Raw genomic sequence first — 27,972 nt, 5'->3', positions numbered from 1 at the left:
CTCTCTGGATCATACTTCATCCACTCTACTACTCACTTGCCCCACACACCTCACTTCTTACCACCACTCACACTACCACCGCTCACCACCGTTATGTCGACCCCCGACCACCACTCGTCCTCGTCCTCGTCCCTCTCGACCCTCTTCAGTAACCTCTCAACCACCACCAGCGGCTCCTCGCTCGTGTCCCTCGCGTCTGGGGGCGAAGGAGTCACCTCCACAGGTAGTAAGTGCGCCAATGAGGCCGCGCTGACCTCCAGACAAGTTGCCGTCGGTCGACGAGGCGAGTGACAGCGCGACCGGCGACGACCAGGTACTGTACCTGTGGCTCCTGAGGGTGAGTGCCCCACACGCACGCCCTTACTCACCCTAGACTCGACGAACCCTTCAGCCCCCGTATCTCCTGTCCGCGAAGCCGTCACTAGTACGGGTATGTGCCATTCCCCGCCTTCGCTAACCACCCAGCTCCCACCCAGCTCCCCTCGGCTCCTCAAGCCTCCTCCCAAGACAGCACCTCCAGCCCCCTCGATGTTCGCACCGTGCCCCACATCGTCGAGACCATCATCCAGAACGCGCTCCGAGACCCCGCAGCGCACCCCATTCTCCGCCAGGTCAACCGGGGCATGCTCGAGCGCGTCTCCACAGTGTCCATGACCCACATCCGCATCAAGGCCGACTGGGAACACGCAGTCACCATCCAGGCACACGGCGTCAACATGCTCTTCGCAAGCCTCGTGCTGGCTTACCCCCACTCTGACCGTGCGATTCCCGGCCTGTCCTACGACTTGTCCGACATTCCCGGAATCACTCGCACCCGCGCGCGGCTGCTCCGCCACACCAAGGTCGTCGACGAGCCTCTGGACGTGAAGAGCATTCACCACCTCCACCTAGCCGGCGTCTACCACTACGTGAGGAAGATCGAGACCTTCCGCACCTGCTCGTCCGTCGCAACCTTCGACATCCCAGTGGCGCCATTACTGTCCACCTTCTACACCTTCAAGGAGACCTGCCTGACGCCATGGGAGAACGCGACTCCAGTCTGGTGCGACTTTGTCCCTCCCGGCCCGACGATCGCCACCTTCACGATCATGTACGGCCCGGACAGTCCAGCACTCCCGAACACGTTCCTGCGCCTGCCATCGCACGACACGCGTGAGCACCTGAAGGAGCTGGTCATCGTCTTCCTCCCAGTCACTCCAGCTCTGCACGCGATGACTTTGACCGAGATGGGGTCCGCTGAAGCGCATGCGGAACGTGCTCGCGACAGCCCGGACAGCCAGCGCATGCTTGTCCCACTGGCTGCTCTCGTCCTGGACAAGCCGGACACGCTCAAGGTGACGCTTGTGGGTATGGAGAACGTCCCCGCCGTGTGCCTCGGTGACTGGTGTACCCAGGTCCACAGTGCACGCTGCGAGGGGTGGTTCACTGCCTGCGTTCCCCAGCTCCAGGCCAGCAACCTTCCACAGCTGTTGGGAGATGTGCATGACCTCGATGAGATTGTGCGCGAGGTGACACTGGAGGAGTACCGACGGGAAGTGGGCGAAGACGCTTTCCGCATGGCAACGGAGGCACACGTGGATATGGTTCGTGGTTCACCATTGTGACGGGGTGGTGAGGAACGGTGCTTGGGGTCTGAGACGGCAAGTAGTGGCATGGGGATCCAACGGCATTGGGCCTTGCTACCTTTGATAGACAGATAGAAGTCGATGTAGAATGCTTGTGGCTCGACTGACGCTCAGACCAGCAGGTCCCGTGGAGCTCACTGACATGGAGATCGGGTCATAACAACGGTGATGGGGGACGGAGTCAAGAAGGTGCATCGTTGAACAGCGGTGCGAGGTGGTAAGACGAGGCGCACCCATGACGACGCCTATCGTTGTTTACCAACTGTTTTGTACATACACTGCAACTCGTGGCAGAGAACAAAACAGTTCCCAACTATGCGGGACAGCTGCACTTCGGCTTCCACTCAAGCAAGCATCCGTACGCGGGCTACGACGTCCACAGAGTCGGCACACCTTCGCACCCAGCGCCGATCCCAACCACACCATCAAACTTCCAATGCAAACAGCTCGGTTGCCATCGATACTGATGAAGACCATGGTAGGATACATAAGGAAGCCGGTTGGGCGCACATCATTCTCCACACCACTTGCCAACATCACCAACCCCGACAACTTTCACTACCACACCTCTTTCTCAACGACCGCTCGCACAATAGACTGGCCGCCACAATGGTGCGCTGGTCTGAGACGGCCCAGCCGGCGCCTACGAAGGCTCGCGGCGCGTACTCGACTCGCCCAGGCGCCCCCACTATCTGCGGTCAACCTGCCAGCGTCCCCTTGCACGCCGCGTACAAGGCTACCGTCGCCCGTCGTCCTCTCCCGTGCAAGCCCTGCGCTGCCAACCCCTCTCACTGGCCGTGTGCGTTCAGCACCAAGGTCAAGAGCGTCGCCTTTGCGCGCCTTCTGCCCGTGCCGTATGACGACACCGAGAGGGTGGCGTTGTTCAAGCGCCCTCCGCCCCCCGGCCTGGACACCTCGAAGGCCTTTATCGACTCGGACCCGTTCTCGAACATCGTAGACGACATTCTGCAGTTCGCGGCCGCGTCGATCCCCAACCACGCGACGTTGCGCCTCATCGACAAGAGGTCCAACGATGGTGTCCTCAAAGACGCCCTTCGCCATATCGACATTCGCCTCATCCTCCTCCCGGCTCTTGAGCTTCCTGAGCTTGATTATGAGCCGATTCTTCCCTTTGCGCCACCCGCTGGGCCTCGCAAGAAGCTTGTCGCCGTGTACCATGGCACGAACCGACTCATTCCGTTCATCGACGTCGACTCTGACGCTCCACCCGAGGTTCGCACCGCCAGTCTCGAAAGGATCAAGAAGTACACCACGACCATCGATCTTGTCCCCTCTATCCTCCGCGAGGACATGGCGCCGGATTACATCTCCCTCGGCGAAGAGCTCCAGCACAGTGTACCAAATCTCCGCCTCAGTGGACAGAGCCCTGTCTTCCCAATTGCACCCCAAACCTACATTGAATTCGCCGGCGAGAAGCAACCATTCCGGACTGAGCTTTTCCGACAATTCAATGATATCATTCTCAACATTGTCCACGACCCTACAAGGCCGAGCTCTTCCGCCCCCCCTTCCACCGACGGGTCGAATGATCCGGTCATTCTTGGCTGGAACGGTACCTGGCACAGTCTTGTCTCAGCCCTCCGCAGTCAATACGGCCACGTCTTCCAGCATGGCAATTCCGACCAAGACGATAGCCATCGTGTCACGAGCCCCCTTTGCAACGGATCCAACGTCACGATCATCCTCTCCAAGCACAACATCGAGCTTTGCACCCCGCTTCCTGGCCCAATCATGCCACAGTACTCTTCCGAGATGTATTCGGCCGAAGCTGTGGTGAGCCGCTGCATCGAGGGCTTCCAAGGCACACACACGATCGTGGGGCTCGAGCTTATCGACCCGACATGGTTCTCGACCGACCCAGTCGAGGGAGCGGCGTACAAGAAGTGGGGAGCTGAGCGCTGGTTCCTTGACCGCGTGAAAGAGCAGCTCGCCAAGTGTATCCTTGAAGGGTTCCGTGAGGACACCAAGGTTCTGAACACGTGGTGGGAGGTCATTCGCGGCCGCATTCACTTCCGCACGGTTGACGAGTGGCGCGCAGAAGTTGGAGAGGAGACGTTCGCGCTCGCCACAAACGTGAACTACGCGCTTGTCCCGCGTTAGTGAAGTGGCTGTGGGAGGTGCGAAGAGGTGAATGGGTGAGAGGTGAGGCGCTCAGTCGCGTTCGAGTCCCGCATACCGAATTTCCTTCGATAAGCATGTATTTCCGTTACGTTGATGATGCCGGTGAACCCCACAAACTGCCTTAATCCCTACGTGGCTGGGGCAGATCATCGGGCCATATATCCCAGGGCTTGACCGTAGCCAGAGTGTACTTGCGGATACTGACCTCGCGGCGCCACTCGGCATGAGTGAGTAGGGGCGGCGAAATCTGAGATATCCAGAATGCGGGTGTACTTCTGCAAGCGGTGCATGGATGCTTTCCTGTCTTCAGAAGAGGGCGCTCCCCAATTCAGGCCGGGGATTCTGCGGCGGGTGTGCGCCGTCCTGATGATGATGGTTGGCGGGGCAGGCGGGGCGATCCAGAGGCAGTCTGTAACATATATGTGTGCGCAGAGAACGGCGTCGGCAAGCTGAAGCATCGCGCGGCCTGTGGCGCGAAGAGCGTGAAAGAACTTGAGTGGGGCATACGAGACGATGAGGTTGAAGACTCTTGGATACAGTTTGTGGTCAAGGGTGCCCGGCTGTCGTGAAGTTAGGAGACGAGGCCGTGGCCGGGAAGGTGTTTGCCACGAATGAGTCGCCGCCGTAACCAGATAGAAATGGGTCGTGGCATGATCGGTGTTGTTGATTATGATGTTTCTCATGGTGATGCTGATGTTGTTTGGTGATGGTTGGACCGAGGAACCAGCGGTCGATCTATGTAACTGGCCAGAGCGGTGGCTTGAGCGTGGCGAACCGAGTGGTTCGCCATGCGCTTATTGGGTCAGAGACGAGACAGACAAACCCGCTGCGTTGAATATGCGGAGAAGGCACGAGCGAATGCATATATACCCGTCGTGAGCATACATACACTGTAGGTAGGTACTAAACTGGTCCCAGCCAAACATACGTATCATGCTCCACCAGTGTGTGGGAGCACCTCGGGCCACGGGTCCCACGGCGCAACCGTCGACAGCGCGTACATCTCGTCGCCGACCTCGGCACGCCACTCGGCGAACGTGAGCAGGCGCCAGGTCAGGTGCGGTCGTGCCGCCGACGGTGTCATGGCGTATGTCTGAAACCTAAGGAGTCGGCCGAGGGCCTGCTTTCGGTCCTCCCAGCGCGAGGCGGCGTCGACGCCCGTGGCGTTGTAGTACACCGGGTCGATGCGCTCGACGCCGACGAGCGTGATGCTGTGGACGCGCGAGCCGTGTACGTGCGCGCGCAGCGTATCCTTGATCGACTGCAGCACGCCCACTTCGTACGACCTCCGCCCTGCCCATGTCCAGGTATGGTCTGCCGGCGGGGTAGCGATGAGGCCAACGAGGTGGGCTAGACGGCGCGGGAGCACGGCGGGCGGCTCCGAGGTGTGCACCGGTGCCGCTGCCGTGTCCGTGAATGCCACGTTGACGATGGCGCGCTCGGTATTCGGAGGGAAAGCGTACACGGGAAACAGGGGGTTGTTGTCCTCCGAGATGGTGGTGAACACGATAGTCGTTGTCGCAGGGAGGAGCACCCTCACGCCGGGCAGGTTTTCGTCTGCGCGCGTGTTGGCGATCACCCGGTGCAGGGGGTTGCGCTCGTCCAGATCGTGCGGGAACGTGCCGTCTGTGGGGGCCGGCGTGCCGAGTCGGTTCCGGGTTATGGCGCGCACGGCCTCCGCCCAGCCGGTGTACGTGCGCCCATTGACGTCGACTGCCGGGGCGCGGACGATTCTGGCATTCTTCAGCGCAGCGAGGAGGGCGAGGGCACCAATCTCCTCCAAGACGACGGGTTTCGGCCGGTCCCACATGTTGTTCGCGCTGCCCCAGTCGTCGACGATGCGTGTGTGCCGCGCTATGCGGGAGAGGGTGCGCTCGCGCCGCTCCGCAGCCCAGCTCAGGCCGGGGATCGCGTCGCCCGAGTACGGCGAGCGAAAGGTCACGCGCAGGTCTTGTGTGACCTCGATGCAGATGTGCGAGTATAGCACCGGGCTGGCGCGCGCGTACATCGCTCGGCTGGTGACCCGGAGGTTGCGGAAGAAGTCGAGCGGGGCGTGGGCGAGGATCACGTCGAAGATGTGCGGGTATGACAGGTGGTCCAGCATGACGCCTGGCGACGGAGGTGAAGGTGCTGCGGCTTCGGGAGCCATGTTGTGCCGGATTCAACTGAGGTCGTCAGGAGGTACAAGGTGAAGTCTCGTCGACATGTCAGGCCAAGTCTTATCGAGGTGAGTGGTAGGTTCAGTGTTCGCAACATTTTGCCCCAGACAGAACGCACAGCATGGCGTGTGCGGGAGAAGCATGTGGTGGCACGGCTTTCCATGGGGCAAACGCCGCCAGAATCAGAGAAGCATCATTGTGTAGGTTGTTTGGGGATGCTTGAAAGCTTGGATACACGCTAGGTGCTATACTGATCACAGCCTACCGTCCCATGCTCACAGTCGTGTGTGGCAGGTGCTCAGCCCACTCGTCCCAGGGCGCAACAGTGGCGAGTGCGAAGAGCTCGTCCCCGACCTCGGCACGCCACTCGGCGAAAGTGAGAAGGCGCCAGGTAGGGGGGTTCCGGTTGACGGTGGCTGCATTGTCGACCGGCAGCTGCTGCTGGTTGAGCGACACCTGCGCCGCCACTGCTGGCTGGGCCTGGGCCTGGGCCTGGGCCTGCTGCATTGGCTGTCCCCCACCCCACCATGAGGGCGAATACGCAGCAATTCGGTGCATCATCGCACCAATCCGCTGCATGAGCGCGTGTCTGCGTGCACCCCACGGCGCGGAGAGGTTGAGCTTCCCGATGCCGTAGAAGGCCGGCTCCATTTGCTCGACGCCGACAAGCGTGATGGAGTGCTCCGGGCGTAGGTGATACGCCACGCGCGTAGCGATAGACTGTAGAACACCTAAGTGGCCCGGGTAGCCGCCGACCCACATCCAGGTCAAGTCGGTCGGCGGGACCTGGACGAGGATGATGACCTCCGTGAGGCCGCGGGGGAAACGGGTGTATTCAATATCATGCGAGAAAGTCCCTGCCGTTGGAGAAAACGAGACATTGGCGATGAGGCGCGTGGTCGTGGGCGGCGCAGCGTACATGGGCACCACGGGGTCCTCGTCCGCTGTTACTGTGGTGAAGACAATGCTGGTGATGTCCGGGAGGAGGGGCAGCGAGGTGGGGACGTGTCCGAATTTCACGGCCCGCGTGGCGGCGATGGCTTGGTGCATTTCGTTGTTGGGGTCGAGATCGGACACGCCGTTATCTCCATCTTCAGTTGGGCGGGCGCGGTGTCGAGTGACGTTGCGCACCGCTTGTGCCCATCCTGGGTACGGGCGCCCATCCTTGTCCAGCCCAGCTGCGCGGACCACTTGGGGCCGAAGGGCATAGAGCAGGCTAAGCGCGCCGATCGTCTCGAGCCTCGCTGGGGAACTCAGGTGCCACAATCCGCCCGCACTGTCTCCGTCATCGACAATACGACAGTGCTCTCGTAGGCGTGCGAGAGTTTGGTCGCGGTCAATGTCCCACCGCAGCCCGGGGAGGACGCGTCCACGGTACGGCTGCCTAAACAGCACGAGTGGGAGGCCGGGGTTGTTGTTGTCGGGAACGACAGAGATGCAGACGTGCTTGTAGAGCACCGCGTTGGCGCGGTGGTACATCTCCTTGCTGGTGCCACGAAGGTTGCGGAAGAAGTCGAGCGACGCATGCGAGAGGATGTTGTCGAAGACGTGCCAGAGGAAGGCGTGGTCGATGACTGGGCCAGTGTACGTTGCTGGTGGGGGTCCAGGCGGGGCACTCATGTCAGGTGAGGAGGTATGAGTGAACCCAAGTGTCGTTGGGCTTCAGGCCAAGCTTTATACCCTCTCCGGGCAAGTGACTGAAGCCTTTCGCATGGCCCAGTTTGCACCCTCTCGCACCCATGCATGGTCATCCACCTTGTGCAGATGTCTCATCGACACTGTCGACACCAACCAGCCATTGTTGTATCGCACAGAAGCGCGCGCGCACTGCCGCGACGTTAGTGCGCTCCAGATACCTTGTTATCGCGATCTACCGCCCCATGCTCGCATTGGAATGAGGCAGGATGTCGGGCCACGGGTCCCAAGGCGCAACAGTAGCGAGGGCGTATAGCTCGTCGCCGACGTCTGCGCGCCACTCTGCAAACGTGAGGAGGCGCCACGTCGGGGGGCGCCATGGCTCGGGCGGCTCGGGTGGCGCAGGGGGGTTGGGGACAGGCATGTTGCCCGGGCCCATAAGCATTACCGTGGGTGGCATGACCGGTGGCCCTTGGGGAGAGTTGAAGCGGTCGATCACGGCCGCGCGCAGGCTGGACACGAGGGACGCCTTGCGCTCTGCCCATGGTGTGGAGAGGCTGCCGTCGCAGTGGTAGTACACCGGGTCCATGTCCTCCAGCCCGACGAGTGTGACGGTGTGCGCGCGTCCAGCCTGGCCTCCCATCGACTCGATGACCGTGTGGAGAACGCCGAGCGCGCCAGACGTCCATGTCCAGCTGTTGCCCGTTGGCGCGTTGGAGAAGACGACAATAACGTCGGTGACCCAACTCGGGGGGCTGGCAGTGACGTCGTACCTCACCGCCACGCCCGTTGGATCGACCTCAAACGTCACATTGGAGATGACACGCGTCGTGCTCGGCAGGTATCCGTGCACTGGGACGAGCTGGTCCTCGTCCGCACACAGGCTGGTGAAGGTGATGAACGTCGCGGCGGGGAGGAGGGGGCGATGCCCCGCTAGGAGTGCAGTGCGGGCCGTTTCTCCATTTAAGAGGGCGCGTGTTGCCGCTATGCGCCGGTGCAAGGGGTTCTGCGGGTCCAAATCGTCCGGAAAGCCGTTGTCGTCGTCGTCGTTGCCGTCGTTGGCGGGCTCGCCCTCGCCGCTTCGCCGGCAGGTAGCCTTCCTAACGGCGCGGTACCACCCCGCATAGGGTCTCTGAAGGCGGTCGAGCACGGAGGCACGAACAACATCAGGATACAGCGAAGCGAGGAGCGCGAGCCCGCCGTCCTTCTCGAAGATCTCAGGGTGGTGGCAGTAGCCGGAGAGGTTGATCGCGCTGCCGCGGTCGTCGAGCACGCGCGTGTGCTTGGCAAGGAGGGCGAGTGTGCGGTCGCGCCCGCGGGCGTCCCACGTTAATCCGGGCAACGGGCGGCCAGAGTACGGCGCGCGGAAGGACACATGCGGGACCTCGCGCCCGGCGGCGTTGTGCCCCCGCGACACGGAGACACAGACGTGGTGGTACAGCGCAGAGTTGGCGCGCGCGCACATCTCGCGGCTGGTCGCGCGCAGCGCAATGAAGACGTCTAGTGCGGCATGGGAGAGGATGTTGTCGAAGATGTGCGGGAGGGCGGCGTGGTCTATTGTTGTGGGCGTCGGGGTGGGTGGCGAGTCGGGCCGCGCGAGGGGGTCGCTCGTGGTCGTTGGGGGGGCCTGGCCTGACGCCTGGGGTTGGGGCATGTCGTCCGCTTCGTCTTGGGAGCCTTGTCGCTCCAGGCGTCCTTGTGTAGATGTGTGCGCAATTGCGCAACCTGTGGCAAGCATGGCAAGAGTGAGATGGAGACAAGAGAGATACAATCAACATCGACTCGGTGTTGTCGCGCTCGGCGCGCTCGGTCCCCCCGGCACCGGTGACGATCACGTGACCATGATGTCATCCCCACGTGGCAGGTGGTCTGAGGTGCGGGGACCCCGCTTGGCGTCCACTGTGCAGCACCGCATTGACTTGGACGTGTTGAAGGACGTGTCGCAACTCGACTCTCTCTCTCTCTTTCACTCTTCATCTCTCGACCTCTCGACGACAGCATGAACGACAGTGACGCGACGAGCGGGCTGACAGACGACGCGGCGGGCCCGGCGTCCTCGGCCTCGCCGTCACCCTCTCCCCCGCCATCCCTACTCGAGCCGACGCCACCGCCAGGCAACCGCCGCCTCTCCCTCGTCCGCGGGCAGCCCGTGATCCGGCGGCGCTCGCGCTCCGTCCTCGACGGCGAGTCGGCCGACTCGCACCACCACAGGCGGATGCAGTCTGCCCCCGTGTTCCTCGACAAGGCAGCAGACCACGACGACAACAGCGACAAGGGCAAGCGGCGCGCAAGCAGCATCATGTCGGCCCTGCCGCCGCCGTACGACGTCCTCCCACCCTACTCTGGTCCCGGGCGCACAGACGACAAGAAGCTGAGGGAGAAGCCTGCGCCGGCGCTCGACCTCCTCGCCTTCCCACAAATCACGGCGCTCGTGCTCGCCTACGCCCGGGGGGAAACGTACGCCCCCCTCCGGGCGACATGCAAGGCGCTGCACGCGCGCGTGAATGCCATGATGTACGCGCACGTCGAGGTGAAGATCGCGCGCGTCGACCCCTCCCCGCCGCCGTCGCGCACGCCCGCGCCCCCACTGTCGAGGTTACAGGCCATCGTGCGCACCATCCAGGCCACGTCGTCGTTCCTCGGCGTCACGAGCAGCAACCTCCCGTTCATCCCCGAGGCGTCCGAGGGCGCGACCACGACCCCGACCCCGACACCGGAGGAACCAGTACGCGAGCCGTACTTCGCCGTGTCGATCGTCGCCCCGAGGCTGGGCCGCGCGTCCGGCCTGCGCCCGGGCTCCCGCATCCCCGGCCTGCGGTGGGACATGGGCGCGACGGCCGCGCACGCGGCGTGCGTCAAGCGCCTGCGCGCGCATACCCGTGTCGTAGACGACGGGGGCAGCGTGAGCGAGTATCTCGACGACCTGCGGCGCGACGAGGCGGCGATGCTGCGGTTGGCCTTTGGCTCGGCGCGCATCGTGCGCAACTCGGCGGGCGTGAGCGTGCTCTCTGCGCCGACGCACGTCCTCTTCCGCACCCTCAACGACGGGGTGTATCTCCACCGCCATGTGCCCGACCGCGCCTCGCGCGTGGTGGTGCACATCGACGTGCTGGCCGACAGCGTGGCGGGACTCAACGGCGCCGTGGGAGAGATCATGCTCCCCGGCCCGCGAAGTGCCGGCCAGGGCCAGCGCGAGGTCTACGCCGTGTTCACGCAGACCATGCTCGGGATCAGCCCACACACCGGCCCGCCAGGCATGCTCCGCGAGACAATCAAGGACGCAATCCACCACCTCGGCGCCGGGCTGCGCTACACCCTCGTCGGGCTGGCCGACCTCGACCCCGGACTGCTTGGCATGTCGTGGTCGCGCAGCCACTCGACAGACGAGCGCCACGACATCATCCGTGACGGCATAGTCGAGTACGCGCTGCGCGTCGCCCCGTACTCCCGCCTCTCCGAGTACTACCGCGTCGGTGATGTCACGCGCGAGCAGATCCTCGCGTTGTTCAACCTCGCGACGCGCGAGCAGTTCCGCGCCGAGGTCGGCAACGAGCTGTACTCGCTCTCGACACTGTAGATGGACCATAATATTATGGTATGGACGTTTGTTGTATGCATTTCATGGGATGGTGTCCGAGCCAGTCGTCCACCGAAGGAACTTGTAATGGGCTTACAACACTTGTACCCTTCCTGCACCCTCGCACTTATGCGAAGTAAGTCCCGTCGTCGTCGCCGGCATCATGCTCACGCGAGCTATCCGATCTTCCACCATCACTCTCGTCGCCATTCACAAAGCCCGGAACCAGCGGGCCAGCAGGACACGTCGTGGCGAGCGCGTACATGTCGTCGCCCACCATGGCCTTGTACTCGTCGAGCGAGAGCAACTGGAGGGCCTGCAACGCCTCGACAGCCTTGTCCGTCTCGCCGGTGAGCGAGAACGGGCCGACCTTGAAGTCGTACATGGCCTTGTATATGACCTCGTTGCGCTGCTGCGCGTCCATCCACGGCGTGACCTCCAGCTCCGGGCTGATCCAGCTCTTGCGCAGCGTCTCGAGCCCGACGAGCGTGTATCGCACCCAGGGCGAGTGGCGCACCATGTCGTCGACGAGGTCCGTGAGCATGCCAAGCGGCTTGGCACGCTCGGTGGCCGAGCGAGAAGCGACTGCGGGCGCGCGGTCGCGGTCAAGCTGCGCATACGACGAGTTGCGCGAGCTCAGCCCGAATGACGAGTTGCGGTGCGCGTCCAGCTGGTTGTACGACGAGTTGCGCCGCGCGTCGAGCTGGTCGTAGGAGCCGTTCCGTGACCGCGCGAACGAGCCCGAGCCGCGCTTCTCGTCATTGAGGCGCGAGTACGACCCGTTGCGCGAGTCGGCCGCGAACGAGCGCCGCTTGTCGTCGATACTGAGACGGGCAAACGCCGCGCTGTCCACCTGGTCATCCGGCAAGAAGATGACGACGACCTCGCGGTCGTTTGGCCGGTGCGACGCCGCGCCCGGCACGCGAATCGCTGCCTTGGCCAGCGTGCTGGGATGCACACGGCTGTTGATCTGGATGGTGATCACGGCCGTCTCGACGACGGGCTCGACCTCGCGCACGAGCACGCGCGGCGCCGTCTCGTTCAGCCCGGCCGGCAGCTGGCGGAAAAAGACGTGCGTGCGCCCGCCGAGCGGGCTCAGCTGGACACGATCACGCACGAGGTCGACTGCGCCGAGGGCGCCGTACAGCTCGCGCTGCTCCTCCTGCGGCAGGAGCACAATCTTCCCCGGCCCCACCTCGTCCACGACGCGCGTGTACGTCCGCAGCCGGTCGACACACAGCCCGTGGTCCCATGGCGAGTCGAGACCCCAGCGGAGGCCCGGAAGCCGGCGCGCAGGCAGGGGATACCCCTCGTCGTCGAGCTCTGTCGGCGCGGTGATCTCGAGCGCGAGCGTCGTGAGGGATGGCGACTTGGCAGACATGGCAAACACCTCGTCGACGTGCAGCTCGACGTGCTTGTACAGCACCGTGTTGATCCGCACGTGCAGTGCGCGGCAGGTGGCCCGGAGGGCGGGGTACGCCTCGGGCGAGACGTATGCGAGGATGCGCTCGAATATCTGCGGGTGCGCGTACCGGTCGAGCGTGACGCGGGGCGGCGGCGCAGGCGCAGGCGTCACGATGACGGTGGCTGCGGGCTCTGCGCCGGGCGGCAGCGGCGCATTGTCGAGGGGCACGAGGGTGCTCTTCGGCCTGGGGCGGCGGCGGTCCCCACGCCGCGGGCTCGCGCTGCGCCCTGATGCCGGGGCCGAGGCCGAGCGCACGCTCGAGTCGAATGGCCGTCGGGGCGGCGGAGGCAGCGGGGTGCTCGGCCCGCTGGAGCGGGGGCTCGCGCGCGGACTCGCCCCGGGGGAGAGGAAGCCGCTCGACTTGCGCCGAGCGTTGGAGCGGTTCTCGAACGTCGACCAGTCGAGCGGCGGTGCGTCGGCGGCTAGATTGGCTGATTTCGCGCGCCGGTGGGTCGGCCGCTCGCGCTCGAGGCGCGAGAGCGCAGGCGAGAGCGGCGCGAGGTCGTCGCTGTGGTCGCGGTCGTGGTCGCGGGCCTGCTTGCCGTGTTTCTGGCCCATGGTGGGTGTGATGGAGGAGGATGACGGGGTGAGAAATTACGCCGATAAGAATCAACAAGTGGAGGGTGACGCGGGCCGGCGGCGGCGGAGACGGCGGCGCGCGGGGCGGGCAGCGGCGGACGCCACTTGCGCCACCGCGTGCCCGTGTGGCTCGGCGGCGAGAGCTGCGGGCACAGCTGTGCAGGGGCAAGGAGGATGCACGGACGGGGGGATGGTGGTCGCGACGACGACGACGACGACAAAGGATGCATGTTGTTGTTGTTGTGGTTTGCGCAGCGCGGGGTCATCGTGTGACTTGGCTGCGGCGACGGCGGCGATCGCCGGTGGCCTCGGCGTCGACGGCTTCATCACCCCACACCGCCGCCCTCATGACGCCGAGGCCCTCCTCTTCTCCTCGCATCGATGGAGAGACGTTGGCCCGACGTCCTGACATGCTATGGAGTCCCCTCGGAGCCTTGCTGACCCGCTGATGTGTTAACACCCACGCCCACCGCTGACGCCGACGCCCGGCGCATCCTTTGTCCGACACCGACGCCGACGCCCTCCGACAAGCCGCCCACACCACCACCGCCCTCACACGCCCCGTGCGTGCGTCCTTCCTTCCCCTCCCTTCTTGTCGTCGAGGCCAAAGCGCCGAGCGAACAACATGTTCAACATGTTCTCTTCTCTCCACCCACCACACCATGACAAGCTCGGCCACCTCCGCGCTCCTCGAGCTCCTCGCCGTCCTCATCTGGATAGCCATAGTCAACTACACCCCCTCTACGTCCTCTGGCCCACTGCCGTCCACCGACTGAGTCAAGACCGCGACGATCCTCGATACGCCAGGAGAGTGGGACCCCGAGCTGCTGTCGCACGAAGCGAGACGTCGCGAGCGCCTGGCCGAGCACGCGCGCCATGCCGCCACGCGCGCCAGCAGTGCCAGCAGCAGCTCTTCCGACTCTGGCTCGTCGCGCCCCAGTTCGAGGGCCAGCGGCGGGTTCCGCTTCAGACTGCCGAAGATCCGCATCGGGCACGACAGTGATGACGAGGAGGAGGTGTTGGCTGATTGATTAGGTGGGTCGTGGGCGGTCGCTGCGCTGACGACGATAGATGGTTGCGTCGAGTGTCCCGTCATGTATCACTGTCGTTACGCTTGCGTTCCATTCCAGCGACTCACAAAGACAGCGGATGACTGACGACGGCGTGTGGACGAGAATGCGTACTGACGACTCTGACCGCATCCGGCGTCATCAACACATGCGTCGTCGCCACCTGCGTCCACAAGTGTGGCACACGCATCCGGCCATCTCAAAGACTTCTACATGCGTGATAATGACAACGACCGTACCACTATCGATGACGGCGCTGACATCGGACGAATGGTACATAAACAATGCCAATGCCCGCAGGCATCGCTCACCCCCATCTCACGGTCGCCGGTCATCCACCACACCACTTCTCCGCCACAATGCCCCTCCACTTCCTCGACACGGTGCCAAACTACGACCAGTCCATCCACCCAAGCAGCTACTTCGCGCGCAAGGACAACCTCCTCTCGCTACCAACACCGCCGACCTCGCCGCCGCCGACGCTCCCCTCTCCGGCCCGGCTGGCAGGTGACCCGAACCTACTCCACCCCGCACCGCTAGACCACACGGCGTACCCGCACGTCCTGGACCTCGTCCTCTCCTTCGCGCCGTACGATGCGCTCCCCACGCTGCGCCTGGTCAGCCGCCACCTGCACGAGTACGCCTCTGCCCGCCTGTACGTGCACGTTGCCATTGCTGTCCTACACCCGCAAAAGGGCTCCTTGGCGCGCGGGGACGTGACGCTCACTGATCCTGTGCACCGGCGCCGCATCCCGGGGCTGAGGTGGCGGCCTTGGCCGGAACGCTACTACCCCATCACCTCGGACGCGAGCATGTCTGGTTCTGCCGCCTCGCGCAAGCCCGAGCCCGAGCCGACCGCCGAGATGCTGCAAGCGCGCGAGCAGCACGCCCGCACCGTCGCCCGCATGCAGGCCCACACGCGCATACTGGACAACTTCAACCTCTACGCGGGGAGCATTTGCAGCCGGGACTGGGCCGACCTGACGGCGCTCGTGCGGCCCGAGACGATCGTGCGCACGGCCAAGTTCCTCGGCATCGACGTGCCGCGCCACTGCGCTTTGCAGATCGCGTTCGGCGACCTGTCCATGTGTTACCCGCGCGCGTCGCGCTGCGCCAGCCTCAACTGGTGGGAGAACCCCACGCATGCGTGGGTCAACAACTGGTCCTCGGCGCGTGTGGTCCTCAGCATGCGGTACGTGCCGCGCGACCCGCACCTCCGCTGGCGCGGGCTCAACTTTGCGCGTGTGCGCGCGCTCGACGAGCTCGTGATTCTCTTCCGGCCATACACGTCGCGTATGCTCGAGACGTTCGTCCCGGACCACGACGCCCGCGCGCATCGCGGCACGCCCCGACGCGTGCTCGGCATGCTGCATTCCATGGTCGGCGCGATGGCGTGTAACCTTCCTGCGCGCGAGACGACATGGACGCTCGTCGGTCTCGAGAACGCCGACCTCCACTCGCTCGAGCTTGAAGGCAGCGGAGATTGGGCGTCACGCCGCGAGATCATTAGACACGCCATCGAAGAGGCAGTCATGGAACGCGACTGGACCCGGCCCGGCTTCACTGGCGACTGGGACAGGGGCGAGGGCGACATCCGCGTGCCCCCGCTCCGCCTGCTCACGGTCGACGAGTGGCGCGCCGAGGTGGGCGAGGAGGTGTTTGGGCTGTCGACGGATCAGCCCGAGGGCATGCACGATATCCTGCACCCAAAGTACTTGTAGAGGGGTATGAATGGAATGGCTGTTGGCATGCGCGGTAGCTTGGCATTGATTGTTGGAACCGATGGAGGTGGCCAGGGGGGGATGGCGTCAGGGATGACGCAGCCTGGCCACAATGTTCCGAGGAATCACCATTCGATGTGGCATATCGCGTTCTCTTGGACGATAACCCTGCCTCGCGAGTTGGACAATGGCGATGCACGATACACGATACACGGATTAATGGTAAGCACGACAAGCCCTCGACCAGCCTGCAACCTGAGACATGCACCAAACACTCGGCACCAACACCAGGAATATTGTGAAGAAACGATTGCATGGGTGGTACTACCCAGTGTCCATCTAGAAACAGCCAGAAAAGAAATAGAGGCCAAGAGTCCAGTGGGGAGAGGGAAAATGGTCGTGATTCGTCATGTAGGGGGTTGGGTTGGGTGGTTCGAGTGCGTTGGAAACTAGTAGCTCCACGCGCCTCGCTCTGGACAGCAGCATACTGAACTGAGCCTGGCTCGCTTTGCGGCGAAGTTGCCGTTTAGCACTTGAGGGCACCGGGGATGCCACCAATGTTGAGGTTGCCGAGGAGGCCGGCGAACTGGGTGGGGAACCAGCCAGTGACGGCGCCGGCGAAGGCACAGCCGACAGCGCCGACGGTGCCGAGGGGGTTGCCGCCAGTCTTGCCGTTGCCGACGATGCCGCCGAAGAAGTTGGAGAGACCGCCAAAGGTGGGGAGGGGGATGAAGAGACCCTTGATGCCGAGCGACCAGCCGGGGAGCGAGGGGTTAAGCGCCTCGAAGACGGCGGCCCAGGCGAGCGCCTCGGGGATGGAGAAGGGAATGAGACGCGGGCTCCATCCGGGAGGGAAGCGCTCCTGGAGGAACCACGACTGGATCTCGGCGGGGCCGTAGTTCTTGAGGTTGCCGCGGAGGACCTGGTGCTGGAAGCCCGACTCGGCGTAGGCGACGAGCATGCGCCAGGGGTTGAAGTCAAAGTTGGGGTTGGTGTCGCGCGACTCCTTCCAGGCGATCTGGCGCATGTTGGCGACGACCTGGGCCGTGACCTGGCCACCACCGACGCGGTTGATCTCGTCGACGTACTGCTGGACCTTGCGGGGCTGGACCGACCACTGGTTGCCAAAGTAGGCGTCGTCGCGGGTGACCGAGGCGTCGCCCTCGAGGAGACCGTGAGAAGAAAGACCGCCGCCGATGCCCGACTGGCCGCCGATAGAGAGGGTCAGGGTGGGGAGGTCACCCTTCCAGATGAACGAGATGAGGGCGAGGAAGATGGCGCCGTCGGGCGACAGGTGGAGGCCCTGGAAGGTGCCGACGACGAGCTCGATGGGGTTCACGATACCGTTGCGCGGGATGTAGCCGTGGTTGGCGATCGTGTTGAGGCCGGGGCAGGGGCCGCGCTTGTCGTTGGGGCCGGGCGCGATCCAGGGGTGGGCCTCGTCCTCGCCGACGCCGAGGCCGATAAAGTTGGCGCGCTTCTGCGTGTTGTTGTGGAGCGCGGCGGGGTCAGTGTTGAGGCCGAACGCGTCGATGACGCTCTGCTCGTTGAGGTTGGCAAAGTTGAGGCCGAGGATGCCCTTGCCTGGCGCGGGCTGGAAGTCGCCGATGGCGTCGAGGCCCTTCTTGAGCTCGGCCACAAGGCCGTTGAGCTGGTCGGGCTGCTGGCCGGTGAACACCTTGACGAGCTGGTTGATCATGTTGCTGTCGGCGTTGGAGAGGAAGGGGAAGGCCGCCGCTCCGGGGAGGAGAGTGGCGGCGCCGGCTGCGAGCGCGACGAGCGGCGAGAACTTCATAATGAGTGTCGGGGAAAAGGAGTGTGAGTGAAGCTTGCTTGAGGGGATGGGAAGACGAGAGGTACCGAGGTGTTGGTGCCTCCTTTTGAGCTGTTTGCGTCGCGAGCTTGAGCGTGAGCGTGAGCCTCGGTCAGCTTGGTTTGCTCCATCTTCCCGGCGCTTGCGTTAGTCAGTCGTCATCACCCCCGTCGCCATCGCCCTCGCCTCGAGCCCGGAGCCCGCGACCGCTCGCTCCCGCGACAGACCCCATTCCCCAGCGCGCAACGCGAACGACAGACGGCGCAATGCACGGGCGCGCCCAGACCTGCGGACCGGCGAGGGACGAGATGGAGTGTCGCAGCGCGAGTGCCCGTGTGTGTCGGTTGAGACGGGTGTGCCTCGCGCACCGTCTAGATGTGAGACAGGTGTGAGCTGGTTGGTCGATAGGGAGTGTAGGGTTTGGGGGGGATGCGTCGGGCCATAGTCACAGCTACGAACGCTACCTAGCCTGGGACTGATGCAATGGGTGGACCACTCAGAGTTGAATGGATGTAATGAACGAGTGTCGTAGCACGCGCCGTGCCTCGCGTTCCCGCGTTTGACTTTCAAACGGCTTTTGCACGTCGGCGGTTTCACTTGCCCAGCGAGCTGTCCCGTCCCAACCACAACCCCTCGGCCCGTAGTAAAGGCCAGAATGCAAACTTCCGTCGCATCCGAGTCAGGTCCTGCCTCGTGCATGCCGTTATCGCCTTCGATGGACGCGTCGCGAGGGCCGGGATTGTAAGTGCGATTTGGGGGTGGAGGGCCATCAGGCCATCAGGCGGCGTCTGATACATGGCTTGCACGCCGTGCAAGACAGCGAGCACGACAATAGACATTGCATGCAAGAATAACATGCGCTAGTTAGTGGTGGCTCCAACGGCCAACAGCATGCATGCGATTACGCAGGACAACGTCGCTGCTTCGTCGTTGTTGTTGCTTGTCGCTTGTCGTCTCGTCTTGGTGCGTGCTTGCCCGGCCTTGTGCCCATGCCCGAGTATCGCTTCACACTTCCCGGCGGCACCTGGAATCCCACAAACTCGCCCCTGATACAAACACGCTCAATGAGCGCGGATGGTATCTGCATGCGACTGGCTGGGGTGGGCAGGCCGAGACGCGCAGCGCAGCACTCCAGCCACAAGCAAGGCAAGACAACCACAACCTAACTAAGGCTGTGCTTAATGCTCCCTCCCTTGCCGCCGGAATGAGCTGGCCACGTTGTTGAGGTGAGGCTTAGTGCGAGAGTGAAACTGGCAAGGAGCCATTCGACGAGGCGCGTGGCGTGACGCGACGAGACATCACACTCCCGTCGTCGTCCGCTCCGCGTCGCGACCGACCGACCGGCCTCGGGCCGGCTTCCCACCATGGTGCATGGTGCATGCTTGTCGTCGTGACGCAGCCATGGCCAAGTAAGTCCCAACTCGGCCATTAAGACCCCCCCCCCAACCCAGTATCCCCCGACGACCACCTCCGCAGATCTAGGACGTCGACAACCCGCACACCACAATGGACGGCAAGCTCGCACCGTGGGCCGGTCGACACATGTAGCTACCGCTGCTGCGAGTGCGTGCTACCGCGGCCCGTCACATTATATGTGCCTGCGCTAGTGTCGGATCCAAGAATGGTGCATTCATGAAGCAGTTGGAATTGTAACGAACGAGCGAATCAGGTGAGGCGTGTTTGTGCTGCTGCGAAGATAGATACGGCAAGATGTGTTGCAGCAGCAGCAAGGTGGTACATTGTGCGCACCCGCGGCCGTAGCGGGCGCCGACACGCGCGCCGTGGTTGTCAGCAGGCTCGTGAGACTCTGCATCGCGTCGGGGGGCTGGAACAACACAAACAAACAATGCATATGACTACGCCTGCCTACGCCTTCTCGCCCCCACGCTCGTCCTTCTCCTCCCTCCTCTCACCCGCGCCATCCGCCTCGAGCGACTGCGAGTCGGTGAGCAAGGGATTGTCAAGAAGCAGCGTAATGCCCAACAGAAGCACACTGAACCCGAGGCCCGTGGCACAGAGGTACCTCTGTACCTGGCGATAAGAGAGGTTGACGGCCTCGCGCGCGGGCGTGCCGACCGGATTGCTCGCGATCCACGTGAACGGGTCGGCGTAAGCGGCGCCAGCGATGGCAGTCGCGTTGCCCACACCATAGTTGCGCAGGTTCTTCTCCAGATGGCCAGGCATGGTGTTGATCCAGATCGCGCCGGCGATGGTGTTGCCCAGCGCCGTGCCGATGCTGTAGGAGGCGAGGTAGATGCCCGTGATGACGGCCGTGCGCTCGTGGCCAACCGCAGCCTGGATGAGGCACTGGGTCGAGTACGGCAGGAAGCCCTTGCCAATGCCCAGCATCACCTCGCCGGCGATGAAGCCGATAAAGTCCGAGTTGGCGAAGCCGCCGCGGAAGCGCACGAGCAGCACAAAGGCGAGCACGATGAAGCCTGCGCCCGCGACAACCCACCACTTGAGCCTGCGCACACGGCGCACGACCAGCCCGTGCCCGACCCCGACGATGACGGACACGAACGAGTCGATGCTCATCACGCGCGTGGCCGTCGTGATGTCCTTGCCGAAGGACACGAGGAGCGTCTGGTAGATGTAGTCGCCTTGGGTGTACCACGTGAGGTTGATGAGGATTGCGACGACGATGCAGCTCAGCACCTGGCGGGACGCGAGCACGCGGAACGGCACGAGAGGGTGGCGCGCGCCACGCGCCTCCCATACGATGAAGGCTGGCAGTGCAACCACGACGCCGAGGACGAGGGGCACGATGGTGCTCGCGCGGCGCCAGACCTCGGCCGAGCCCCCCGCAAGGGTGAACGGGACCAAGATGAGCCCGAGCACGAGCGCGAGGAGGACAAGGCCGAGGATGTCGCACGCCCAGAAGCAATCGAGCCACATCTCGCGGCTCAGCACCTGGCGGTAAGGCGACACGATGCCGTCGAGCAGGCCGGCGCGCTTCGCGCGTACTTCCGCCGTCGTCAGGCTCGCGAACAGCGGGATCGTGGCGGCGGGCACGACGATCGCGAAGATCCCGATACCCCACCGCCAGCCGGGCCCGTCCATTGCCGCCTGCGCCACGTTGCCGCCCACCCACGTGGTGACGAGGTAGGGTGTTGCAGGCACCCAGGAGGCGAGGACGCGCGTGCGGAGGGTCGTCGTGTCGGCGATGAGGATCATGCAGATGACTACATAGCGAGGCGCGTTAGCGCCGAGCCGAGCGCACCCTTGTCGACTTACTGATGATGCCTGTAAACGCAAACTGGTACAGCACCGCCCCGGCCGAGAACTGCGCGACGCTATGCGCCGTCGCCTGGATGACGTTGCCCACGCCCCAGAAGAGCACGGAGAAGACGAGGATGGAGATACGTCCAAAGTAGTCGCTCAGCTTGGCGAAGGCCGGCTGTGACGCGGCCGCGACGATGCCGCGCACCACGCCGATGGTGGAGATCTGGCCAGACCGCTGGAAGGCCGCGACGGCGTAGTTCTGGAACGTGTAGTGCGTTGCTGCGTCGAGGCCGTAGGAGACTGCGAGGGGTGTGAGCGAGCGAGCCAAGGCGTGCGTTTGAGGAAGGAGAAGGGGAGGAGCACGCACACGACACAAGAAAGATGCCCACAAACAGCACCCAGAAGTGCCACCGCTTGAACATGGACGAGATGGCCTCGATGCGCGCCACGCCCGGCGACTTTGCGTCGGGGTCGGCAGCGGCGGCGGTGGAGGCCGGCGGCAAGTGAGGCGTGTCGAGGTGTGGTTCGGCCATCGTAGGGGTGCTGCGGATAGATGAAAGAGCGGGGCGGGCGGTGGTCGGCGCGCGCTCGGGCGGGTACATAAGTACATGCACACCGTCTCCCCATACCAGCGTATGCACCTGCTGTCGCGACGACAGAGGTGAAAAGTTGCGTTGCCTGGCCAAGCGGCCTGCGCGCTGCGAAATCCCCGCCAAGCCTTTATCTGATTAGATGGCCCCCGACCCACGCCACCACCTTCGGCCGACGGAAAGGGGTCGTTCAGTTCGGGGTACCGGCTCCATGGACATACTCGCGTGCTTGTGCTCGGCGCTGCGGCGACTGTGCATGGTCGTGCTGGGCTCGGGATGGCACGTGTCGGCGCCGGCGCCACGCATCGGATACAGACGGGTCATGTTGCTTGCGCGCCAGATTGGTCGCCAAGCTGCTTCGGAACTCGGCGGGCATTCCTGCTCCTGCTCGTGCTCCTTCCTATCGCTTGGGCGCAGCATTGCCTGTCGGCCGCTCGTGGAAGCGAGTCACACCTCCTTGGCACGTGAATACCAGGATCGTTGTTCGTTCAGCGGTGGCCCGGTCAGGTCAGCTCGGGGGGCAAAGAACTGGCCGTCACTTGATCGTCTCCTTCTTGTGCGCACATCTTGCCGTGGGCGTGTCGCTGTAGATTATGCTCTCGGGGCGACATTCTCCCTTGGTGGGTGTCAGTGTGACCAGAACCTCGGGAGAGACGTCAGCATCGGCCCTCAGTCCCACCTCGTAAAGGGGACGATGCGCCGTTTGTCACGATGGCCTCTTTCAGAGGCCATGGCCTCGGCAGCAGCCGGGTGGAGACGGCATAGCGAACGTGCAACCCGTAGGATGCCAGCATGTGCACTTGCTCGTCAGTACACCAGCCGCCCTCCAAGAGCGGCGAAGCCCACTGCGGCGAGGCGAGGACGCAAACGTGGGCCACAACCTCGGTCGCTAGCTCTCGTCAGTGAGGATGAGAACAAGGCCAAGGTGGCCCCCTCGTTCTTACAAGTTCATAATGTCATGATTGCGCTGCTGCGGACGCCAGTGTGCTCGGGCCGGTGCAATCAAGCAAAGTGCTCTCACGCTGGCTTGTGAGTGAAGCAGAGCGTGATCGTCGCCATTCAGAAACCCGGCCCACATCCACGCCAGAAACGACCCCCCCGTGCCCACCGCTGATCGCCGAGATTGTGATCACCGAGTATGCTAGCCCCCCGGCACTAAGCACAAATGAACGTTATGTGATAACGTGTCGTACAAACTACTTACTGGGCGGCGTGCTTGTTCTCTTCTCATGTTGTCAGTGTACCAGCGTGTGCAGCTGACTTGACTGCACGTGTGCGGACAAGCATGCGGTACCGAACACTTGGGAGAGTGCGTCGTCGTCTTCTAAGCTTGCTTGGCGTGACGTCTTGGAGGCTAGGTTGGACCAGCTACTACTAGGGATGGCTACGGCCGGTGTTAAACATCCGGGCGCTGGTCGCTGTCAGCGCCGTGCTTGTCGTGTTGACCCGAGACAGGGCTCTCGGCGTGGGCTGGGCTCGTCGACGACGGCAGCAGCCGCCGCGGCAGCAGGGCTATCATCAAGGAGGGTGGTGTCCTCGACATCAACTGCGCCGACGCCAGCGCCGTTGCCCACCACCACCACCCTCCTCTCCGTATGCACCAGCAGCACGTAAGCACTCTTCGCCTCGGACTGCACTACGGCTCTCTCCACCCCCACCCCACGCCGGTCACATGCTGCCGTACCCCTTGTGCATTGCATTAGGTGACTCACTAGTCCAGGGATCCGATTGAGCTGCCGCGAGACTAACTCTTTGTTGTTGTTGTTATCGCCTCCCACGTAGCATCCTTGTTGCTGCAACATTCCACACCACCAGCAATGTACCAGCAGCCGGGCGAGGCGAGCCGCTCCGCGCCGCGCCGCGCCGACGCGATTCAGTCGACCGGTCGACCGTTCGACCGCATTGTGGCTAGTGCGCTCGTTCGGCGTCAGTGGCGCCGGTTAGTAGCGATCACTCTCGGCTCAATGCAAACAACTTTGGCGCCGCTGAATGGGGTGGGTGCGGGCAAGGTGGCAGTCAGGCCTGTTCCGCCTTGCTTGCTTGCTTGCTGCAGTACATAAAGCTCCCTCTCGAACGCCGCGCCCACGCACGCCCACACAAGCACAAACACAATGGTAGCTCCAGACCTTCTCTGTGGGATCACCACCGCCGTCGGCGGCCTCCTCGGCGACGTGGGCAACACGGTCGACGGGGTCGTCAGCTCTATCGGCCTGCGCTCGGTCTCTCTGCCGCCGCCCGTATCCGACGGCCACCTTGTCCAGCGTCGCGAGCTGCACAACTCGCACCTGCGGGTCAAGTATGCGCGCGACGAGGCGGCGCACGCCGTCGCTGTGCGCGCGCATGAGGCGCTCGTTAAGCGCGTTGGGTCGGGCACTTCTACCGAGTAAGTGGGCGTGCCGAGGTCTGGCTATCGTGCCTCCCTGCCGCTACGCAGCGCTGACGCACTGCTTCTCCAGCCTCCAGAACAACGGCCGCGACCTGTGGTACGGCGTGACGTACACGCTCGGCACGCCGCCCCAGTCCTTCCTCGGCGACATTGACACGGGGTCCGACCTGACGTGGATCGCGGAAGCCGCGTGCGTCAGCCCGACCTGCACGCTGCCGGGAGCGCGCTTCAACGCGTCCGCGTCGAGCACGTACGTCGGCCCCGGCAAGCACTTCAACCTCAACTATGGCAGCGGAAACGTCGGCGTCTCAGGCGCGTACGCGAACGAGACGGTCTCCGTCGCCGGCCTCAGCGCGGACCACTACCCCATCGGCCTGGTGACCAACAGCTCTGGCCCGCAGGGCGGCATCCCGTCCATCTTCGGCCTGAGCTTCCCGTACATCGGCTCCAGCGGCATCGCCACCACGGTCCCTTTCTTCGAGCTGTACGACGCGCAGCACCCGCTCACGGACAAGCTGTTCGCCGTGCACCTGGGCCGCAAGACGGACGGGGTGGAGGCCTCGACCAGCACGGACCCGCAGGGCGGGATCATCAGCTTTGGCGGGTACAATGCCGGCCTGGTGTCCAGCGCCGTCGAGTGGGTCCCCGCCAACAGCTCCAACTTGTACTGGCAGACTTGGCTCAAGGGGTTCAAGGTGAACGGCGTCGACCTCCCCGTGCTCGACCACCCGAACGACGCGGTGATTGACACCGGCGCTGGCGGGTGGTACGCGCCCAAGCCCATCGTCGACGCCTACTACGCTGCGATTCCGGGAGCAGTGCGCTACCAGAGCCAGTACTTCATCCCGTGCACGTCGCGTCCCAACGTCACGCTGCGTTTCGGAGACGTAGAGTACGACGTCTACCCGCCCGACCAGATCTCGGTCGGCAAGGCCCGCTGCTTCGGCTTCCTCCAGGACGCCGCGACCGTCAGCGACGCGTACAGCTACCTCATCGGCGACGTGTTCCTCAAGAACGTGCTCGCCGTGTTCAAGTGGGCGCCGGAGCGCCAGATCGGGTTCGCAAAGCTCGCCGACTGCGCCAACCAGCCGGTCGACGCTGCCGTGCTCGCGAGCCTTGACCAGCGCTCGACGCTCCCCGTGCCGCAGTCGACCACGGCCGCGCCGACGACGACCGCTACCGGCGCGCCGTCCACTACGACGGGCGCGCCCTCCGCCACGACTGCACCGACAGCCGTGCCCACTGCGCGCAGGCGCCGCCTCAACCTCCCCCGCCTCGGCTCGGTCGTGACTTATGCCAAGGAGTGAACCAGCGAAAGCGAAAACACGAAACCTCCAAAACGACAACATAGACTTACTGTATCGTTGGAACGCGCGCCCGTAATGCCTGTAGCCGAATGAACTGCTGTATCCCTTTCATATCCCCACTGTCTACAACTTGGCCCCGTCAAACCGGTGCGGGTCGAGCCCGCTAATGTCCGCGCTGAGGTGCGCCCGCGTGCCAGCAAGGTCGGCGAGCACGAGCTCGGAGAGCACGATGCCCGAGCCCGGCGCGAGCGTGATGCCCCATGGTCCGTGGCCCGCGCTGACGTAGATGTCCTTGGCCCAGCGGCCGATGACCGGCACCTTGTCGGCACACACGGGGCGGTAGCAGAACTGGGCGTAAGCGCGTTTCATGGCCTCCACTCACGTCCGCCTTGATCAGCTCGGCGCCCTTCTCGACGTCGAGCGAGTCGCTGACGACACGACTCGCACGGAGCATGCGCGCGATGAGCGTCGCGTCGAGCAGCTTGGGCACGTCGGCCGCGGTCGGCGGCAGGCGGTTGTTGTCGATCTCGCGCAGGCCGCGCGGGGCGGGGATGGCGTTCTCGCCCGCGCCGTAGATTGTGTTGTCGGGGCGGCTACCCGGGCGTCAGCACAGCACCGGCCGGCGAGGAACCTGCTCACGGGTAAAACTCAATGTTCTTCGTCAGGCCGTACGGCTCCGCGGCGGGGTCGGTCGGGTCGACCTTGCTGTGGTCGACGCGCGCCGAGTGGCCCGGCCCGTGGCCGAGGTCGTTGGACGTCGCGCCCAGCCCGGCGAGGATGGCCTCGGCGGGCAGGATGCCCTTGTACACGGGCGGCATGAGCGGGCGGATGAGCACCGAGTGGCCTGGGAGCGTGCCCACCGGCACTGGGGGGATAGCGAGCGTGCGGCAAAGCTCGGCGCTCCATGGCCCCGCGGCGATGATCAGCTTGTCGTAGTGGTACGACCCGACGTCGGTGATGATGGTCTGCGACGCGGCGTTGCGCGCGAGCGGGGTGCCGATGATGGTCTTGAGCCCGAGGAGGGTCGCCTCGGCGTGGAGTCTGCGGGTGAACTCGAGCGGCAGGCTGGGGTGTGTCAGCTTTCCGATTGCTGTATCGCCTTGCCGACTCACACCTGGCCCATGTTGCCCTCGCCCTTGCCGCTGAGGTCGACGCGCCTGCCGTGCGTCCACGCGGGGCGCTCGCTGCCGTCCAGTGCGCGCGAGTTGGGGAGGTTTCGGTACTCGCTCATCTTTCCGTCCTCTTTCGTGCCTACCAGCACGCCGGTCGCGGCGGAGAACTGGCGCCAGCCGAAATCACGCGTGCCGTTGTACTTGCTCGCAAGCTCTTGGAACGCCTTGAACGACAGGCGCGCGAGGCCCTCGGTCGCGGGGTAATGCCACGCCGCCTCGCGCGCGATGAAGCCGGCTGCCTTGCCGCTTGCTGCCGCCGCGATGGACGTGTTCTCGATCAATGTGACGCTCGGTTTGGACGGGTGCGAGACGAGGTAGTACGCCGTGCTGACGCCGATGATGCCGCCGCCGAGGATGACAATGTCTGCGGGCATTCTGGGGGTGTGAGTTGGTGTAGGGGACTGGGGCTCACTTGACTGGCTGCTGGTTCTTATGGCTCTCGCTGCGTTGCTCTTGGGGGAGAGAGCAATGTCAGATGCGAGTTGTGGGCGGGGTCGGTAACAGCCGGGCGGACGAGCGGGGTGGAGGTCAGTGGGCGGTAAGTGGGGACGGAGGTCGGCTGACCTTGGGCCGCGCGGCTACTTTGCTCGACCAACTGCCACAACACTGGGCTATGCATATCGAATAGATAAAGACACCTTTCCGGCCAGAAAGACACCTCGAGGTTGCAGAAGGTGTCTTTCTGGCCCAAAAGGTGTCTTTTGGGTGCATAAAAGGTGTCTTTGGAGCGGCGCGATTTCCAACGCTGCGCCTGTCGGTGGATGTTGAACGGCCCGAGCTATCTACCCGCCGGCTCGGCTCGGCTAGACGCCGCGGTTCCCCGAGTCGACGAGAGCAGCCACTCCAACCACCATCCAACCCGCCCATCGCTACATTGAATCGATCTGTTGTTCAAGCATGTCGCGAATGAGTTGCTTGGACGTGCTTGGCAGATGCTTGACCACTGCCACCAACACAACCATCTGTCGCTCGTTGATGGAGGGCGCAGCGAGCGCCGCGCCCGAGCTAGCCGCTCACACTTGGGGGCCCTTGGGGCCCGGAGGTCTCCACGCGCCACGGCGATGTAGGCGCTCGCGGGTGTGCTACTCGCATCTGACGACCTTTGATATCCTAGTCAGCGAGGACTGGCGATGCACGACGTGACGAGGGTGGCTCGATACGAGTGTCTCGGCCGGATGGTGTTGGCTGATGAGCTCTCAGCTGGGGAGCCTGACCCCGCGGCTTTTGAAACGATCCTCATCTGTAAGCCCACGAGAGTAGCACGACGCCCATCAGGTGGCGAGCAGGTGCACGTGAGAGGCAGTTGAGGGCTGCGGTGGGCAGTCAGTGTCCGACGCGGTGTGAGTGCCCGACGCCGTGATCTCCGTCCTCCTCGGTCCTCATTATAACCTCCTCCTCGTCTTCGGGCCCGGACCGACCTCGCTAACACTACTTACCAACCCACCTACGCCCGCCTCACCCGCCTCCTGCACGGACGAGATTGGATGTGAGCTGGAGTGTCCGGGC

General features: G+C 64.0%; 12 protein-coding genes across 12 annotated transcripts; 5 read left to right on the top strand and 7 right to left on the bottom strand.

Annotated features, from left to right (window-relative positions):
- Positions 1-93: 93 nt before the first annotated feature.
- LOC62_07G008916 (uncharacterized protein) lies at positions 94-1,604 on the top strand (the record flags this gene model as incomplete). The annotated part of the gene is made up of 4 exons (XM_062775459.1): positions 94-226; positions 261-337; positions 374-430; positions 477-1,604. 4 exons carry the CDS (start codon positions 94-96, stop codon positions 1,602-1,604), a joined length of 1,395 nt encoding a protein of 464 aa, XP_062631443.1.
- Positions 1,605-2,234: 630 nt separating this feature from the next.
- On the top strand, positions 2,235-3,746 carry LOC62_07G008915 (uncharacterized protein; the record flags this gene model as incomplete). The annotated part of the gene is made up of 1 exon (XM_062775458.1): positions 2,235-3,746. One exon carries the CDS (start codon positions 2,235-2,237, stop codon positions 3,744-3,746), a length of 1,512 nt encoding a protein of 503 aa, XP_062631442.1.
- Positions 3,747-4,698: 952 nt separating this feature from the next.
- Positions 4,699-5,916, bottom strand: LOC62_07G008914 (uncharacterized protein; the record flags this gene model as incomplete). Its single annotated transcript, XM_062775457.1, has 1 exon — positions 4,699-5,916. One exon carries the CDS (start codon positions 5,914-5,916, stop codon positions 4,699-4,701), a length of 1,218 nt encoding a protein of 405 aa, XP_062631441.1.
- A 271-nt stretch (positions 5,917-6,187) lies between these two features.
- Positions 6,188-7,546, bottom strand: LOC62_07G008913 (uncharacterized protein; the record flags this gene model as incomplete). Its single annotated transcript, XM_062775456.1, has 1 exon — positions 6,188-7,546. One exon carries the CDS (start codon positions 7,544-7,546, stop codon positions 6,188-6,190), a length of 1,359 nt encoding a protein of 452 aa, XP_062631440.1.
- Positions 7,547-7,796: 250 nt separating this feature from the next.
- LOC62_07G008912 (uncharacterized protein) lies at positions 7,797-9,299 on the bottom strand (the record flags this gene model as incomplete). The annotated part of the gene is made up of 1 exon (XM_062775455.1): positions 7,797-9,299. The coding sequence occupies one exon, from the start codon at positions 9,297-9,299 to the stop codon at positions 7,797-7,799; it is 1,503 nt and encodes a 500-aa protein (XP_062631439.1).
- A 261-nt stretch (positions 9,300-9,560) lies between these two features.
- LOC62_07G008911 (uncharacterized protein) lies at positions 9,561-11,138 on the top strand (the record flags this gene model as incomplete). Its single annotated transcript, XM_062775454.1, has 1 exon — positions 9,561-11,138. The coding sequence occupies one exon, from the start codon at positions 9,561-9,563 to the stop codon at positions 11,136-11,138; it is 1,578 nt and encodes a 525-aa protein (XP_062631438.1).
- A 127-nt stretch (positions 11,139-11,265) lies between these two features.
- Positions 11,266-13,161, bottom strand: LOC62_07G008910 (uncharacterized protein; the record flags this gene model as incomplete). The annotated part of the gene is made up of 1 exon (XM_062775453.1): positions 11,266-13,161. One exon carries the CDS (start codon positions 13,159-13,161, stop codon positions 11,266-11,268), a length of 1,896 nt encoding a protein of 631 aa, XP_062631437.1.
- A 1,450-nt stretch (positions 13,162-14,611) lies between these two features.
- On the top strand, positions 14,612-15,973 carry LOC62_07G008909 (uncharacterized protein; the record flags this gene model as incomplete). Its single annotated transcript, XM_062775452.1, has 1 exon — positions 14,612-15,973. One exon carries the CDS (start codon positions 14,612-14,614, stop codon positions 15,971-15,973), a length of 1,362 nt encoding a protein of 453 aa, XP_062631436.1.
- A 526-nt stretch (positions 15,974-16,499) lies between these two features.
- APO (Aromatic peroxygenase) lies at positions 16,500-17,768 on the bottom strand (the record flags this gene model as incomplete). The annotated part of the gene is made up of 1 exon (XM_062775451.1): positions 16,500-17,768. The coding sequence occupies one exon, from the start codon at positions 17,766-17,768 to the stop codon at positions 16,500-16,502; it is 1,269 nt and encodes a 422-aa protein (XP_062631435.1).
- Positions 17,769-19,612: 1,844 nt separating this feature from the next.
- sit1_2 (Siderophore iron transporter 1) lies at positions 19,613-21,613 on the bottom strand (the record flags this gene model as incomplete). The annotated part of the gene is made up of 3 exons (XM_062775450.1): positions 19,613-20,971; positions 21,024-21,311; positions 21,379-21,613. The coding sequence occupies 3 exons, from the start codon at positions 21,611-21,613 to the stop codon at positions 19,653-19,655; spliced, it is 1,842 nt and encodes a 613-aa protein (XP_062631434.1). The 3' UTR covers positions 19,613-19,652.
- A 2,099-nt stretch (positions 21,614-23,712) lies between these two features.
- PAG1_1 (Pregnancy-associated glycoprotein 1) lies at positions 23,713-25,294 on the top strand (the record flags this gene model as incomplete). Its single annotated transcript, XM_062775449.1, has 2 exons — positions 23,713-23,984; positions 24,058-25,294. 2 exons carry the CDS (start codon positions 23,713-23,715, stop codon positions 25,292-25,294), a joined length of 1,509 nt encoding a protein of 502 aa, XP_062631433.1.
- Positions 25,295-25,384: 90 nt separating this feature from the next.
- Positions 25,385-26,923, bottom strand: SPAC1F5.03c_1 (Putative oxidoreductasec). The gene is made up of 5 exons (XM_062775448.1): positions 26,879-26,923; positions 26,407-26,841; positions 25,934-26,359; positions 25,677-25,887; positions 25,385-25,642 (listed from the first exon to the last, which is right to left on the bottom strand). The coding sequence occupies exons 2-5, from the start codon at positions 26,838-26,840 to the stop codon at positions 25,418-25,420; spliced, it is 1,296 nt and encodes a 431-aa protein (XP_062631432.1). The 5' UTR covers position 26,841; positions 26,879-26,923; the 3' UTR covers positions 25,385-25,417.
- Between the last annotated feature and the right edge of the window lie 1,049 nt (positions 26,924-27,972).

Source organism: Vanrija pseudolonga, chromosome 7 (assembly GCF_020906515.1).
Source record: "Vanrija pseudolonga chromosome 7, complete sequence".
Lineage (NCBI taxonomy): Eukaryota > Fungi > Basidiomycota > Tremellomycetes > Trichosporonales > Trichosporonaceae > Vanrija > Vanrija pseudolonga.
The sequence above is the reverse complement of the archived record's forward strand: the minus strand, read 5'-3'. Positions and strand labels throughout refer to the sequence as shown.

What these genes read in the sequence shown, in the direction of transcription:
- SPAC1F5.03c_1 (XM_062775448.1), bottom strand. Translation starts at nt 26,840, where the DNA reads ATGCCCGCAGACATTGTCATCCTCGGCGGCGGCATCATCGGCGTCAGC. An exon ending in AAGAACATTGAGTTTTACCC is followed by an intron (nt 25,888 to 25,933) that starts GTGAGCAGGTTC and finishes ACGCCCGGGTAG; the next exon opens with CCGCCCCGACAACACAATCT. An exon ending in CCGAGCTGATCAAGGCGGAC is followed by an intron (nt 25,643 to 25,676) that starts GTGAGTGGAGGC and finishes GCTTACGCCCAG; the next exon opens with TTCTGCTACCGCCCCGTGTG.